Source organism: Neodiprion pinetum, chromosome 1 (assembly GCF_021155775.2).
Source record: "Neodiprion pinetum isolate iyNeoPine1 chromosome 1, iyNeoPine1.2, whole genome shotgun sequence".
NCBI lineage: Eukaryota > Metazoa > Arthropoda > Insecta > Hymenoptera > Diprionidae > Neodiprion > Neodiprion pinetum.
In genome coordinates this window covers 9,977,389-9,993,446 of record NC_060232.1, presented here as the reverse complement: position 1 = coordinate 9,993,446, position 16,058 = coordinate 9,977,389, and the positions used below count along the sequence as shown (strand labels likewise).

At 41.1% G+C, this 16,058-nt stretch overlaps 1 protein-coding gene across 2 annotated transcripts in view; it reads right to left on the bottom strand.

The window, feature by feature from the left end:
• The window catches only part of LOC138190342 (CCR4-NOT transcription complex subunit 6), a 319,292-nt gene that overhangs the window by 193,599 nt on the left and 109,635 nt on the right, over nucleotides 1-16,058 (bottom strand). Inside the window, exon 4 of one of the 2 annotated variants that reach the window (XM_069133008.1) lies at nucleotides 2,370-2,417. The exons of the other annotated variant lie outside the window; for it this stretch is intronic. Within the exon in view, the coding sequence (XP_068989109.1) occupies nucleotides 2,404-2,417 (14 nt within the window). The 3' untranslated portion in view covers nucleotides 2,370-2,403. Of the gene's footprint in view, nucleotides 1-2,369; nucleotides 2,418-16,058 lie in introns of those variants that run through there. 2 annotated transcript variants of the gene reach the window in all.

The window sequence follows — 16,058 nt, the reverse complement described above, 5'->3', positions numbered from 1 at the left end:
TAAATTTTCATCACGGTGAAAATAAAGGTGTAAAGCGTGGAGACTGAAGGAGCATAAGGTTGAAGATCCAATTTTTCTGCGATCTTCGTATCAATTTCGGCCGTCGATGGCAGACAAAAAAATTTATACGTACTCCAACTCGGAGCAGCTCTAAATACAGTTTGTTCAGTGTCATTATTTATTTTGGCCAGACTCACATTTTCGTCTAGCTATCCCATGGCATCGGATATGATTTTCCCAATAAATAATATCCCAGTAATTTGGAATATACTCGGGCACCCACCTGTTTTTCAATGTTAATGAAAAATTCTGGCGCGTACTATGGAAATATTCTTTACACACCGAAGTGATGAGACAGCTCGAATTTAATCTTACTACTTAACTTCGCTCTAAACACGGCTGGCGTAATAAAACTGCGTTAAGATAAAAATTCCCTTGGAATAGTAGAGTCCCTGAGAAGTTTTACAATTCCATTTCTAGAACGAATATACACATACGTGTATATATATGTATATATGTGTGTGTGTTAGTCTGACCGAAAGATTGTTGTGTTTAACAGGGCAGCCCTGAGGGCCGAAACTTGCATTAAAATCCACACACAAATGCAGTACGCGGCACGGTTTCGACTTGAATAAAACACGAATCAATGCGTGCTGGCAATTTTACGTGGTGGCCAGATGACTCATTTTTACAACCATGTAAGGTGCTACACGTAAATGGAATTGAAGGTTAAACGTCAAATTTAACCGCGTCCGTTTCATTCCGTATATTCAAACAGAACCAAACGTGTTGAATTTTTTTGTAGAAGGAAAAAAAAGGTAACCTCTAGTCCCGAAAAAGAGAAAATGATTAAATAATTGGATAAGCAACGGCTGGCACTCGCTACCACAGCTACAAACCTCGCAGGGCTTACACAATGCGGCCCAGTGCGAAATCGGAGATATTACATCAGCGATTCGGATGGAGTAATAATAGCCGCGATTCTCTGCAACCGCGGCTCACCGTCGTATTAATATTTCATATCGGCAACTTACGCCGATCCGGAAACTCGACGGATACGATCGTACGGTGTACAGGGTGAACCGATACACGCTGCGAGAGTGGAAGGAGCTTCGTTTATCAAAAGACACCGTAAACGACGTTGAAACACGGTGAGTATTGACATAGAAGTGAAATTCGAGTGCAGGTTCGGTATCGGCAGCGTATCAAATGTTTATATATATATTGGTGTGCATGATTTCGGTGAAAACTGTTGAAACTGAAACGCGTCTCGGTCGATACAAAAGTCAGTAATTCAGACGTGTCTCTTGCGAAACCTTTTGACGTTTGAAGAAAGTTATGTTTAAGAACAGATTCGACATTGCTCGGTATTACTCGACGGGTTGCTCACTCGCGAATTTGGTGCCACGACGATTTCCAAAAGAAATCGATGAGATGAGACCCGTGACTTTGTGTGATTTCTGCTGATTCCAACGATTACGAGTGATTTCTAAATTTCAGAAATCATTGATTTTTAGACTGCCAGGAAATGAACAATGATTAATTATTATAGATCAACAATAATTGATTTACGAATAGGGATACGTGGGGTATTCAATAAATAATATAGATTATTAAAGAAATTAGAATAATTTTTTTACTCTCGCATAAACATTTTCGTAAACACTCAAACTTTTTTCACTTATAATAGGAGATGACATCGAGAATGCATCTATATACACAGAAGTTGAATAAATGCTTGCTTGCTTGGACAAGGGATGAGTGATTCCCAGCGATTTCCGAAATCGCGTGATTTTTTTGTGATTCCCGATGATTTCCACGAGGGAAATAGAAATCATGCGATTCGAGCGATTTCCAGCGACTTTTAGCGATTACCTGTCTGAATTCGGATGAAATGGTTCAATGATTTCTTGAGTGAGCAATCCCTGGGTATTACGTGTTTGTATCATTATCATCAGAGTAGCCAACTGTGTTACATCCGAGACGCTAGCTTGAAGCGTCAGAGAAAAAATGGACGTTCTTTTATTTACGATGTTAATAACATCGTCGATGTTTCAAGTCGATCAGGCTGATAACTCTTCTGATTGGCTACGTGGCAATACGGATTGATTATACTTATGTTCCTCTTATCCTTAAATATTCTACCGACTCACCCTTTATATCTACACAACGCAAGAAAGTGGAATAACAGGGAAAAGGCCAAAAAAGACGAGGGAAAGATCTGGAGCTCGAGAAACGGAAGAGAAAGAAATAGCAAAAAGACAGCTTAGCTCCGGGCTACCTTGCCGCGACAGTTTGCGCCTGAGTACAGGAAAAGCAAACAGCGTGAGATAATAGGCGATGATTATTATACTCACACCTTGACTGCAGAAACCATTCCTGAGCTGCCACGCTCGCCCTGCGTTAAAACCGCTTACCTGAAACAACAGAAGATAATGACATTAGTTACCCGACTTTTCCGTCGAAGATAATATAATTGCTCGGAACGAGATTAATCGTAAATAAAATGTGTCGGGTATGTATACAGCCGCCGGAAGTCCTAAGAAAAGGGGAGAAGGTTAAGGGGGGAAAATAAAGGGCCCTGCAACTGAGATACAAGAGGCTCTGTAAGGTGAAAGCGGGTCAAGATGTTTCTGAAAGGATCCTGAAATGAACTTGACCTGAAAAAAAAAAAAAAAAAAAAAAAAAAAAAACCCTTCAAGTGCCATTATCGGCGGGATGTGATCTCGACAGATCTGAAGGGGGAAAGGAGGGAAGGAGGGAAAGAGGGAGGAGGGGGTCCAGGATTAGGACAATAGGGCCAGGACAGCAAAGCGAAGGGATATGGCTGGTCGCGCAAACTGCGGCGTTCTTCGGATGGACCGGACAATCCATCTTCGTTGGAAACCAGCAACTTGTTTCTCGCTTGTTTGTCTCCGAAGATGGATAACCACCCCGGACTCCCGTTATTATCATAGTTTCATAGCGCTGCTGTCTTCTCGGACAAGCGAGGTGCACGTCTGTTATTTCGCCAAATTGTTGGCTCCCGTATTTCATTTTATCACCGCTGTTTCAGGCTATCCATTGATAGAGAGGTACCTACGTTACTCAAGTAATATCGTTTCACGAAATTGACTCGAATTATACTTTGCATCGTTAATTAAAGTATCGTTAAGATTCATTCTGTGTACTATCGCTAATGATTTACAAACGTTTCTACAGCGAACAAGTGTCTGTCGTAATAAAGTCAAAAGATTTGATGTTCAACGGACATTATCGGTATTCCCGTATTTATTGAATATTACGACTTTAATAATAAACGAGAATGATATTCTAACCTATCCTAGCTGGAACAGAATAACTTGACAGAATTTTGTTGCACGAAATACTGCGACGATATTGTTCAGGATACCCTGCAGCAATATATTATTCTATCGAGCGGGTACTATTTAATTATCCTATAACAGGCAATCGATACGTATAAGAGTTCTGGCTTGGGTAAGAAATTTCTTGTTCCTCTTTTCCAGCCGTTATTGCAATAACTTTGTAATTTTCGTTCAACATCAGTTGTGCAATGAAATAAAACACCAACAATCATACAACGATATAAATATCGATGATATCAAAGGTTCTTCAAAACGTAACTTTACAAGGCTTTCCCACGAAAGCATTACAGCACGTATTTTCTACGCACCAAGAAAATGTGGGAAAAAAAATTTCCAAATTTTCGACTTGATCGAGAAAATGGTCATAGAATTTGGTGAAAAAATATGCTTTCATCATCTGCGAAACATCCAGTCATCGGGCGACGACAAATCATTAATATATATATATATATATAGTTAAAAACTTTTTCAAACGGGAGAATTTTTTTCTCAGTAAACAGATCCTTTCAACACCATAGATTTGATAGGTTAGTTTTTTCGGCTCACCCTAGCATATATATATATATATATATATATATATACGCATTGAAACGAGGAACAACCTGTTCATTTCTCGCAATCGAGTTCAAAGGCGTTACTCGACTTGCGACAGAAGCAATCGAGGAGAGAAAATTGTGGCTAGCTGCTGATCGCTGCAGGTATGGCGAGCGTAGGCAGAGAATGCCTTCGGTTATACAACCTACGGAAGTGCTCGAGGTTTTGGGCCGAAACGTGTTTCGCGGGTTGGCGAATCTGTGCCACCAGCTGGTCGGAACCGGTTCGGACACCCGGCGTCAGTGTGCTGCCTGCAGTGCCAATGCGCGTGCGATCAGAATTTTACCGATGCAGAACACACGTGGAGAACATGCTTTACCGAAGAATGAGTCTCTCTGCCTCGCTGCGTTACGTAACAAGTCGTTTGCTTATCAGTCGCGAAGGCGGCGGAGGTGCAAACGACGTCGATGACGGGTACCGCGAACTGCGAACGGCATCTAAAGTACAGGAGCTTGGGAACCGGAAACAAGGCACCGCGATGGAACTGCGGTGCATTAGTCTATAATTAACCTCGGAGTTTCGTCAAAGTTGCAGGAGCAAAACGTGGGACGTGAAGTAGGTGGCGTTAACTTATCTCTATTACATTCTTTTCATGCAAATATTGAAGCAATTTGTAATACAAAAACGCTATTTAGATGCATGCATATTTTCTCGGACCCAATAAGTGTCTCAAGAAGTACCGGACTGCGGTTTTTTTCATTTGTTAAGTCATGGTGAAATGTTTTACTGCTACAGTTTTTGAATTTTACAGGAATTTATAATTGGCCGGAATATTATTACAGACTTCAACGACTGTTGATATTTCTGCGCATATTTGATTAAAAAAAAAAAAAACACTAATGGTATTAACAAATGGGTAGATAATTTAGTAATAATGATCCTTTAAAAGTAACAATTTTTTTTTACATTTGTTACTTTTCACCGAGTCAATATACGCCTAAATTATGCTTGAATTAATACATCCATTACTTCTTTTGAGAATGTAACACTGTTTGCTTATCGAGGTTAGTTTTAGTGGAACGAGTCATTTCCTATTCGGACCGGCGCACAGAGAGTGGCTTCTAATCGGGTCAAACCGAGTGATTTGGTGGTGGCCAAAAATGGTTCTGGGCCCGATAAAAGTTCGAAATGTTCGCGTTAAATTTCAAGAACGGCGGGTTCCCGATGCCCGTGGGATCTTTGTTAGCCATCGGAGATTGAGAGCAGGTGCAGGTAAAGTTCCGGCCAAGTTTCTTCGAGATGCCCTAATAATCTTCGACCCTAGTAGATAATGGCCTATCTTTAGCCTCTTGGCTTCGCCGCCATCCATTTCCTACCTACGTACGGGTTAATCTTGTTCTCGGACTTTTAACGAGATCAATTAGAGAAATTCAGCGGACCGCCATTTTTGCGTCTCCTATCATTTTCGAACTTTCTCTACGTCTCGGGGACTTTTCGAATCAAATGGGCATAATGGTACGCTATATTCAGAAAAACTACCACAAAGCTGCGTCATTTTTTGAGCTCTTTGTTGTTCTTAAAACTTTCACTTCGATGGATATACTGACGAATTATGAGTAAAACATACGATTTTATATTGCAAAGAATTCTCCATTGAGATGATACAGAAGGTATGTTTTATCGTTACATAATTCAGAACGACTGGGTGATTTAAAATCCCGTATGAATTTCAGAATTCTTTTTTTTTCCAAGATATAATTCACAAGGGAAACTATGTTTTCAGCATCCTGAATTTGAAATTACGTTTGTTAGAAAAAAAAACAGACAAAAATAAGATCGGAAACAACGTAACGCATGATTCGAATGACATAAAAACTTGGTCTGCATTACATGTCCACTTTATATGTATACATGCGTAATATTAACACAATTGTTCATTGTTCACTTTTTGCACAAATTTTTTTTCAGGTGTAAGAACTGAATCACAAGCATTTATAATCAATTATTATTCGTACCTATATGTGAAACGGATATGAGGGAAACTATCTATGTAAAACACGTTTATCGACCACGAAAACCTCGACCCACTTGGTCTAGTCAAATTAGATACCGAACTCATTGTCAGCAGTAAGTCTTTACAGATTGCGGCCAGCATTGATAACTCGAATCAGTTTTCGCACCTATAAGCGGGATTTATTTCGCTCTAAAAAAGAACTGGGAATAATTGATTATTCAAATTTTCGTGCCGTTTTTCGTAAACAAGTTTCGTAAATTTAATTTTCTCTAATGTAATTTTCGAAGTAGACGTTTCAAAAATGTCTAATTTGGCTGAACTATGGCATTCAGGAATCACAGTAGCCAAACCATAATCGAAAAAGAATTCTGTATTATTTTCATCAGGTACGTCGACTGTTTGAGAGACACTGGCAGAACTGGAGTAGGCAATTGGGTCTTGGATAGAGATCGTTACTCACGATGTTACAAAGTGGAGGGGTCGCGTTTACGCGGTTAGGAAAGGGAGTAAAAAACACAGGAAGGAGGAAGATAACCAACCGAAAATACGACGAAGACCTCAGCCTATCTGATATAATAACGTTCCGCGCTGTGCACTTGGAGTACACATTGTAGGTACGCAGCCACGATACTTAACCAGGTTTTACTGCTTGTTTTTCTCAAGGTGAGCTTCAAAGAGGCTGGGTTGGGGGTTAGGTGAGGTGAGATAAGGTAAGTTTAGGTCAGGTTAGGTTAGGTGTAAAGGTGTTCGAGATTGCTCGGAAATGGGCCGGAAATCGCTCCTCAATATCGACGCAGACGAAACTCTTCAGGATCCCGAGAAATACAGCGTTACTGTGAAGTAGCTAAACTTGGACGCTATTCTAAACCTGCGTATTACATGCATCTCATGTCTTTGAAATGATGTTACGAAATATTTGTAGAAGAAAGACACTAGTACCAAGTAAACAGTTGGTATCTGGATGCTGTAAGAGGAATCTTACATAAAACATACGTGAAGTGCACGACATACTTCATCTTTGAAAAATTTTCTCGGTTTCGAGGATTCAAATATACAACGTCGAAACAAGACGATCAGACCCGGAAATACCGGTTATTCAAGGTCAGCGAAAAAAGCACGGATTTTAAAAATTTTCACTGTTCAAAGTAACCTTGATGCCGAAACTCACTTCGACGTGATGGTGAATCGATACTCTCGAAATATGATCCATAGATCTACGTGACCCTTGGCTGATAAATATCAAGGACAATGCAACGCCATAAAGAGACGAGTGAAGAATTGAAATGTATAAAGTATCTTCGAAACGGTAGTAACTATAAATAGTAATATCCAATCATGAGACAGATCTACGCATTGTTGTTCAGGCATACTCAAAGGTTTACGTAGCCTATATGTATATCAGTTCTACCTTATATATGGAGATACTTTAGTGGCTCTACATTGGACTCGAGACGAATGGGTTTTCGTTCGTACAGGGGGGGCAACGAAGCCAAAAAAAAAAAGTGCTCCTTAACAGTGATGCCGGTGAAAGCATACCGAAATGATGGCACTGAGTCACGTACGGATATACTCGAGTTTCGACGTGAAGCGACGCGCTACACGTAGCGATTCGTCGTAAGGCGATGTGTATAAACATTATTGCTGCAAAGAAAGCGTTCTCAAACTATTGGCGCAATACAAACGTCACGCACGAACGATCAGCGAGCTACGATCCACCTACGTACGGTTTGCGAATATTCCAAGTGAATAAAGTCTCTGCAGGCGTTCCCTCGCCACCGAGCTTTACCGTGTTTTTCAGTCTTTGTTCTTCTATATATTCTCTTTCTTTATTTCTTCTGTCAAGAACAATTCACGTGTGACCGAAAAACTGCAATCATCTGGATCCAACCTGTGGCAAGATCTTCAAAGAGCTTTTTGTAGATGAAAGAATTACGACAAGTACTAAATCACAATTCAAACTTCACGCACAACCAAGGAACACATTCTGAAGTTAATTAGAAGTTCTTTTTTCAACACGTCCATGAAACAGGCCTTTTTTTCGCATTCAACGCGAATGGAAAATCGCTAATTTCGAGCGTGGACTTCATTACTCCTTCCCAGGGAGGTAATATCCATTATTTCTCAAGGGAGGCAATAAGCAATAAAATAAAACTAAATGATTTTGTTTGTCAATCGTTGTTCTTATGATTAGTTCATATAACTGAAATCATTTAAGAAACGTCATTATATTATAATGCCCTAAATGCACGAAATGCGGGTTATACATGCGCTTGTTGAAAAAAGCACAGCGTGCAACAGAGGGGGAGGGCAATTACTACTAACCCCCCTCCCCCAATGCTACACAATAAACTATGCTATGTCTACATCCGACAGAATGACCGACAAACTCGATAAGGTTTGGGGAAATTCACCAATTCGTTAATTCTAGAAGGTAGGCAAAGTTGAGACTGCGCATGAATGACTTCCCGACAGCTTACGGGTACCAAGTACGCTAAATCGATGCGACTTCTTTTCCCTGACTCGGCTTGACATTGTCATTCTTAGATGAAACAGTTAACTCTCGAGGTCAGGTGGCAAGTACGGTTTGGAGCCTTTTTAACGATTTTTACACTGTAAAGATCGGGCGGAGGAGCTACGCGACCGACAAAGGCTTGCTCAAAGAAAAACTCGAGAACGTGCTCAAGTGGACATATCCTCCTAATTGTACTGAATTGATAGGTGTTGTACGCACCTTTGATGATTCAAGAGTACTTGGTACTTTATAACGCTTTGGTCGTTGACTGAAAATAACTAAAGGCAATTACTCATAGGAAAATTTTTGTGACGCTCGGCGGGCCTGTGGGCCCACACGCGAAGCTATAAAAGGTTCTTGCAATTACCAGACCCTTCTCCACGAGCAACCGTATTAAACAAGCCGACTGCTCATGCAATCCTGTCAGACACGCAAAACCCTATGAGCGTGACTGTCTTCGACAATTATCTGTCAACACTTTCAAGTATTTTAGGCCCATAGTCTGATCCACCAACAAAAAATGAACATGGAATGAAAATAATCTAATTAATCTGCGATCATTTTTGACACCGGTATTAGCAACTCTGTTGAAAGAAAAATATATTGATACGATTTTCTCCATCGACCGGTACTCCAACATCCCCTAAGTGGCGATGAAGGAAGTCTTGACCTCAGGTTTAATTATGGGGAACAATAACCATAAATTTACTTGAGTCCAGTCATAGTAGGCCGACAGAATATCAATAGCGTTGGTTAACAATCAAATCAAGTGACAGCCAGTTACAAATAGGCCCTCCACCAGGAACTAATATTACTGTTCGCATGAAAGCAAAACATTTTTTCATACGAATATGTGCATACAGTATATTATCAAACGTTGTAAAAGAAAAACTGACTTATATTTAAAAATAGGTCACACGTAGACCCGCAGTTTTCCTCGCGTCAAATATCAGAAATCAGTGTAAGTAAGGCCATCACAGAACAGGCAACGTAGCTGCCAAGTACAAGAAATAAAACCGGAGTTTGTACGTACTCCAAACAAAACCGCCACAGCGGGGTTGAAATTTAACTGACATGAAAATTAATATCAACGTTACTGAACAGGTATACGACTTAAACATGGGAACTAACCTTGGAAACCTGTTTTACAAATTTGAAAAAAACGCATTATAAAGCAAGTCATCGTGGCAATAGATAATATGCCTTAAGTGGGTAAACGATTGTGTGTTATGCTCACACGAAGAGCTTGCAGCGACAACGGAATGTCACAGTGATATATTTTTCGAATTTTGGTTCGCATGTCGAAAGTAACGCAACTTATACTTCTATCTCAGAAACATTTCCCACGCTGCGTATCCGAATAATTTCAAAAAGAGGATAGCGAGTATTGGTTTCCATTACGAGGGTCGAGGGATGAAAGCTGAGAAAATGCGACGTTTAGGGAGAAAGCGAGGCACGGCGACATTTTTTTTTATACGCGTTAGAATGAAATCGTTCGCAGTTATATAAGGGCTTCGCCCTTCCCCCAGCTCCATCGATGTTGCAATCACCTCAGCACGTTCATGCGAATGGAGAAACATCGAGACGTTGAGCATATTTAAAGGAGGGAGAGGGGGCGGGAAAGGAAAGGAAAGAGAGTGCTGATGATAACCTTGGTCATTATTGTTACTATTATTGAGAATAAAGAGCAGAGATGAGAAAAAAGGAAATGAAGAATGCGAGGTGGTGGGTGAATGCCAACCTATTCACTTACAATACCACGACACTGCGAACTCGACAAATTCGCGTTTGGTGATTGGAATTATGAAGTATGAACGAGCACATCCTCTTCTAACGTGCGGAGTACTTCGCACGTCCAATTAATACGTATTTCTACCGGTACCGTAACCACGATTAAAGAACTCTCGGAACGCCATGCCAATTATACTGGTCGCGCAACTCTGGATTTTATAATTCACCGGAAGTATTATTTCCTCTCCCTTAAATATTGTGTACGAAAATTCGACAAACTATCGATTAAAATAGATGTTCAATATCGGTCGTGTTGAACTCTGTCAGAAAAGATTTGCAATAGTTTACACGGAGGCAGAAAATCCATTTGCAATAGGCGACTTGATGCGACAAGAAATCGATGACGGCACTCACTTTCCGTAACTACTGGTTGTCAGGTGTTTGTGTATAAGTCTCGTTATTGAAGGGAGAAAAGACGCGCCTGTGTAGAAACCACTCGGGTTTGACGCGTGTAATTCGATGTCTCCGCTGGGAATGCCGTCAGAGTATATCATCAGATTTCACCTAGCCATTTGAATGCATGGAGGGCTATTAATTCCGTATAAGGATGAAACTATGCCGACATGCAATAGTCCGTGCTGCAATTGTTTATATCAGTTGTAACATATCGTTTGTTACTATTAAATAAATACTTAGGAACTTATCTTTCTTTCTTTATTTGTCGTAGTACAGTGTTGAGTCGGCCCCGGGTTCCTTTCTACTTGATACTTCCCTTACAGGGTTCGTCGCTTTTATGGTAAACGTAAAATATGCTCGTTCGCAGGGATACACGACGATATACATGAAATCAGACAATGTTGCGTTACCAAACTTATACGTGTTATTCCTGGACCGGCGGGTGACCGACTGACTCTTACCACGGCTATCTACTAAGCCGTCACACAGTTTATCAGTCAATCCCGGTATCGTCATTCAAATAAACAAACATCGATCGTTATAAATCGAGAGAAGATGAGAAATTAATTGAATGTACCAACAACAACTGCAGTCGACCGGATCCAAGCACAGTTAAGCCATTGCAAAAGAATGAAAGGCGTTGTTTTTTCGTACGATGGTGAACGCAGCAAATATCCAGCCTGTACTTATTGTTAGTTGAAACCTGTGTTACCACACTCTTGTCTACGCGAGACGCACGTTGTCGTCGCAGGCCTATCGTCAGAAGCGGTACCTAAGAGTGGTGCAGGGTGAAAACAGGATGTACCGGAACCCTTCGATGAATTATTCAGACCTGTAGTGCAGGTGCCTCGATGCGGCTATGATGCTCCGGCAGAGAGTGCACTGTGTACCTATAATTTGCCAACATCATCCTGGCACGCAGGGTCAAGTGCTCCCGGTTCAATCAATGTGTCTTGAGCTGAGCCGAGTTGGGCTTGTATCGAGTTGCGTGCTCATGACCGACCCCTGGTCTCACACCACTCCCGACCACCTTGCCCTGCTCTCGACCAAGATGCAAATCACTCAATTACAACGAAGCCTACGGCATGGATTCGCCAGAAACTACCGTCCCGTCATCTCATATGTCATCAGCCCTAGGAATTGCCGTCAACTTGCAAATTCTCGCGGGATGCTGTGATTTTTTTAGTAGCTGCAACTAACTGTCCGTGGGTTATCCACTTAAAATCGTCCGATGGGCGAGGTGATTGAATGAAAACAGGAAAGTAAAGTGCATCAGAGTGCTTCTTGCCGTTTAAAAGAATGGAGAAAAACGAGAATTATTCAACTATATTCCTTCAATCAGTGACTTACAACCCCATCGCCATCGAATGTCAAAAGAATAGGGAATCTCACCAGATTAAAAAGTAAACTATACTCGATTACGCGTTACATTAAACAGATAAAATTCAGCAACACAAGAAAAAGAATGGAGAAAAACGATAATTATTAAACCGGCGTCGTTCGACCATTGACTTACAGGCATAGAATTCAACCTGTGGCGACTATGTCTTCACATACGCCTATGCCATACACTTAGGTTGCAGATATCTTTATGTCCATTCTATTGATTTCGCTATTGTCCATACTTTTCGACTTTTCCTAACCTGCGGTACCTGGAAGGGTAGCCTTAGGCAAGCGTCACAGGGTCATATAAAATCTGGCGACCAACTGGCGAACCAGGTTTTTTCCAGGTTCCGTTTTCCTGACTTCTTTAGCATTCTTTTCAAAAACATTCTCTATCCTTTTCTAATATTGCTTTCCGGCACGTATGTACCTAACTACCTACTTGCATACGATGCCGGAGTGTCCAGCCAACGTTCGTGCAGAGCAGTCGACCAGTCCACTCGATCTGAGTACTCGACCTCTCACATCATAGCTCAAATTTCTGTACATTCTCTTGTAAATAAATCGCCTACCAGCTCCTACAAGTCTGCGTCGTTATTTAGATTCACCCGCACAATCACCACAAACCCAATCAATATCTAAAACGATAGAACAGCATTTGAAGGGACAGTACCACCTTCGGTTTCATCTAAACGACGCGACGGTCTGTGAGGCAGACGCAAAAGTAGCCAGGATTACAATCGCATGGATATAGCGTCGTAAAGCTATACACAATCGCGGTAAGGACTGCAGAAGCTATGTAGTAGAGGGTGGTACTAAATTACTATGGAACCGAGATTGCCAGCTTCCGGAATGGTTGGTGTTGCAGGGTAAACTCGCCAACGCGGTTCAGTTCGAAGTTGGTTAGGGCACACGCCACCCAGTGATCTATCTCTCGCCCGCAATCTCTCAAGCAACAATTAGGACCCGCTGTTCTTATCTCGTCGGCCACCAAGTCTGCCTGAAATTGTAACAAGCTAAAAGAAATACTAAAGCGCAATCACCAAACTTGTGTTTTGACAACGAAATAACGCCGGTTTCTGATTCTTAGCCAAAACTTTGGCAATAATTCACGTCCCAATATGTTCGAAAAAAAAACATACATGAATCCTTTTCCGATGTTCTTAAGAAATATCAATCAATTCGGTTTCATCGATCATTGTAATGAACCAGTACAATGTTTTCGGGATTGGACGGACAAACTAATTTTACGCAACCTGTTGTCAAATCAAGAAAGTGTTCCCGGAGTAACAATATGTACGAGTTGCTGATCACAACGTGAATTGAGCCATGAGACAAGAGATGAGAACAATCGATAAGTATTTCAGAATGGTTGAAGCTTTCCATGTAGTGCATTTCTACTATCATGTACTAGGACCTATGATATAAGCAGCACGAGATTATTTCTGTTTCCACCAAGGTTGACGATTTCTTAGAGGAAAGTTTTTTTTTATTTTCAATCAACAAGAATACAAGTATCCTGGCTGTAGTATCAGTATAGAGATCATACTGTTAATATCCAACTTGGTGGAATGTACGTAGTTCCGTTGGCACCGGGTTGGTCCGTGGGACCCGAAGGACCGGGGAGCGATTAGTCAGCCGGTTTGTTTTCATTGAAATGAATGGTTGTTTCAGGTCTGAATTCAACTCTGGAACGCGAGTAGGTAATTGCAGGTTGGCGAAGGCGTGCCCTACTTAACAAGCGACAAACCTCGGGGCCCGTGACCTATGCCCTGCGAAGCCCAAAGGTACCACCACACCCATTCACCACCCACCAATTCGACGGGATGATATAAATGTGCCCCCCTCGCAACTCGCACGTTGCACCAGACTGTCGCCAAACAATGAAACAATTACGGTGCGTGAAAGCGGCATCCATTGTCTTCTCCCTGATACGAGACGGATGAATTTCCGCTACGGTACCAAGGGGAGTAGAACCGCCACGTATTCCCTCGCTTTCACGTGCTTCCAGGTAACTACTTGGCGACTTCTTCCGTTTCGTTCTCCTTCTCGATCCTTGTATCTTTACGCCACTTTCACCCCGCTTCATGACTCGTCGCGCATCAAAGCTCCCAAGTCTTCAACGCGTCAAATTAGCAGGATTTCTTAGCTCACCGACAAAATGTAAAACTTTAATAAAAAAAATAATAATGTCAATTCATTCCACTCAAAATTCATACAAAAATTCATTATTTTCGCAAGTCAAACTGCAGAGATGACGACGGCGAGAGTCTGACGAGGACGGAATAGAATTGTTAATAATACTAGAAATTTGAAAGATTAGAGAATCGAATTGATGGAATATATTGATACGCCTGAAAATGAAACGTTACAAATTTTTGAGGCGACTTTCAAACTTAGTGACCAACTGACTGTCATCAAGTGCGTACATTCCGAAGATAGCAACAGTGGAATTCCTTTTGCAGTTGACTCGTTGAAAAAAAAATACTCGAATGCATTTTTACAGCGCGATTATCGTTTCGGGAATTGTATCGGATGCCTGTGCCGAGATGTGTCGCAGTTTGGTCACTTTTTAGTGAACTAATTCAACAATGATAATTTTAAACTTGAATATTTGGTCGTTCAGGACCGGATATGACGCATGCCAGGTTATTGAGTATACCTACCTATTTATATCACAGGCTGTAAAGTGGTAAGGCCACGAAGTGAAACTAAATTCTCCGACACTGATAACGATGGGTTGAAAGAGTTAGACGAGCAAACAAGGGAGTGGTATCTATTCACGTCACGGGGGTTCAGATTAGCGGAAAAAATCGAAACATTGACTTATCGGTTACGTTGTATATTCTCAAGGTAAACATTGACGTAGTCTGTATTTGTTATGTATTTAAGATAAGATTATCAAGCGAAGTACAACAATAATTCTCCTTCGTATACTTTTGATCATTCTTGGAAGAATCTTTACGATATCGAATCCAGTGATTCTTAACAAGCAAATCGGTTTTATTGCCAATATCAGTGCTCAGGTTTTAGAAGAACAGAAACAAGCCAGGTTCTGTCAATAACGTTTCATCGTCTGTGATTATATAACAAACACGAGAGTTTAGTACGCTTCGATCACGTTGGAATGACAAAATCTACTTATTTCATGGAGAAGATAGTATCGTGGTAGAAAACCGAGTATCCTTCCGTTCAACAAAAAAGATCGACAAGTGACTTTCCATCCTTATGATGTTTTTCTTCGACTGACGAGCTCTTTCCGAAGTGTTTTTTCACGCCAACTTATCACGTTACCGTGTTAGAAGTTTTCGTTAAAATCTACTCTTATACCGACACACTTTTTATAAGGACTTCGCAGTCTGTCTACGGCGGAAATGTTTCTTTTCCATTTACAACGGTATAACAGTACACAATACTCGTATAATGCATTTTAATTCAAGCCAAGCAGGTTGAATATTCCGCATAAAACAAGACCATTACTACTCAGTACTTGAAACACTGCGTACGAAACTAGTTCCAAAAATTATTGATAAGAAAGTGATTATATACACATCGCGACTTTTACTTTTTCCACAACTTTTTATCCCTGCAACAGGACGAACGTAACGCTTTACGATAGTTGCAACGGCGATAATATTACAAATGTTGACGAGAATGGAGAATCGATCAGACGGCGTAATAATTAGTCCTTCCGTCACGTCGAACTCAAATTCCGATATACACTGGCAGCTTCACAGGTAGCCACGGATCGAAAAGCCGGGTGCGCAGCAACGACGATGCTTGACTGCGAGTAAAACGAATGTTCCCTCAATCAACGGGTATAATACTGATGGAGGAAATTAATTATTTTCCACGCCACGAAAAGTGATTATCAGGACATTAATTAATACGGGTTCGATAATTGGAATATGTTCGGCCAGACTGTTACACAAACACAACACACGCGCGCGCGAATTCCTGGTCGGTCCTTTCAGCTTTTCGCAATCAATACAGTCACCGTAGATTGACAACGCGGACGCCTGATATACATTTTACAATGGAAATACTGGATGATATTATTTGC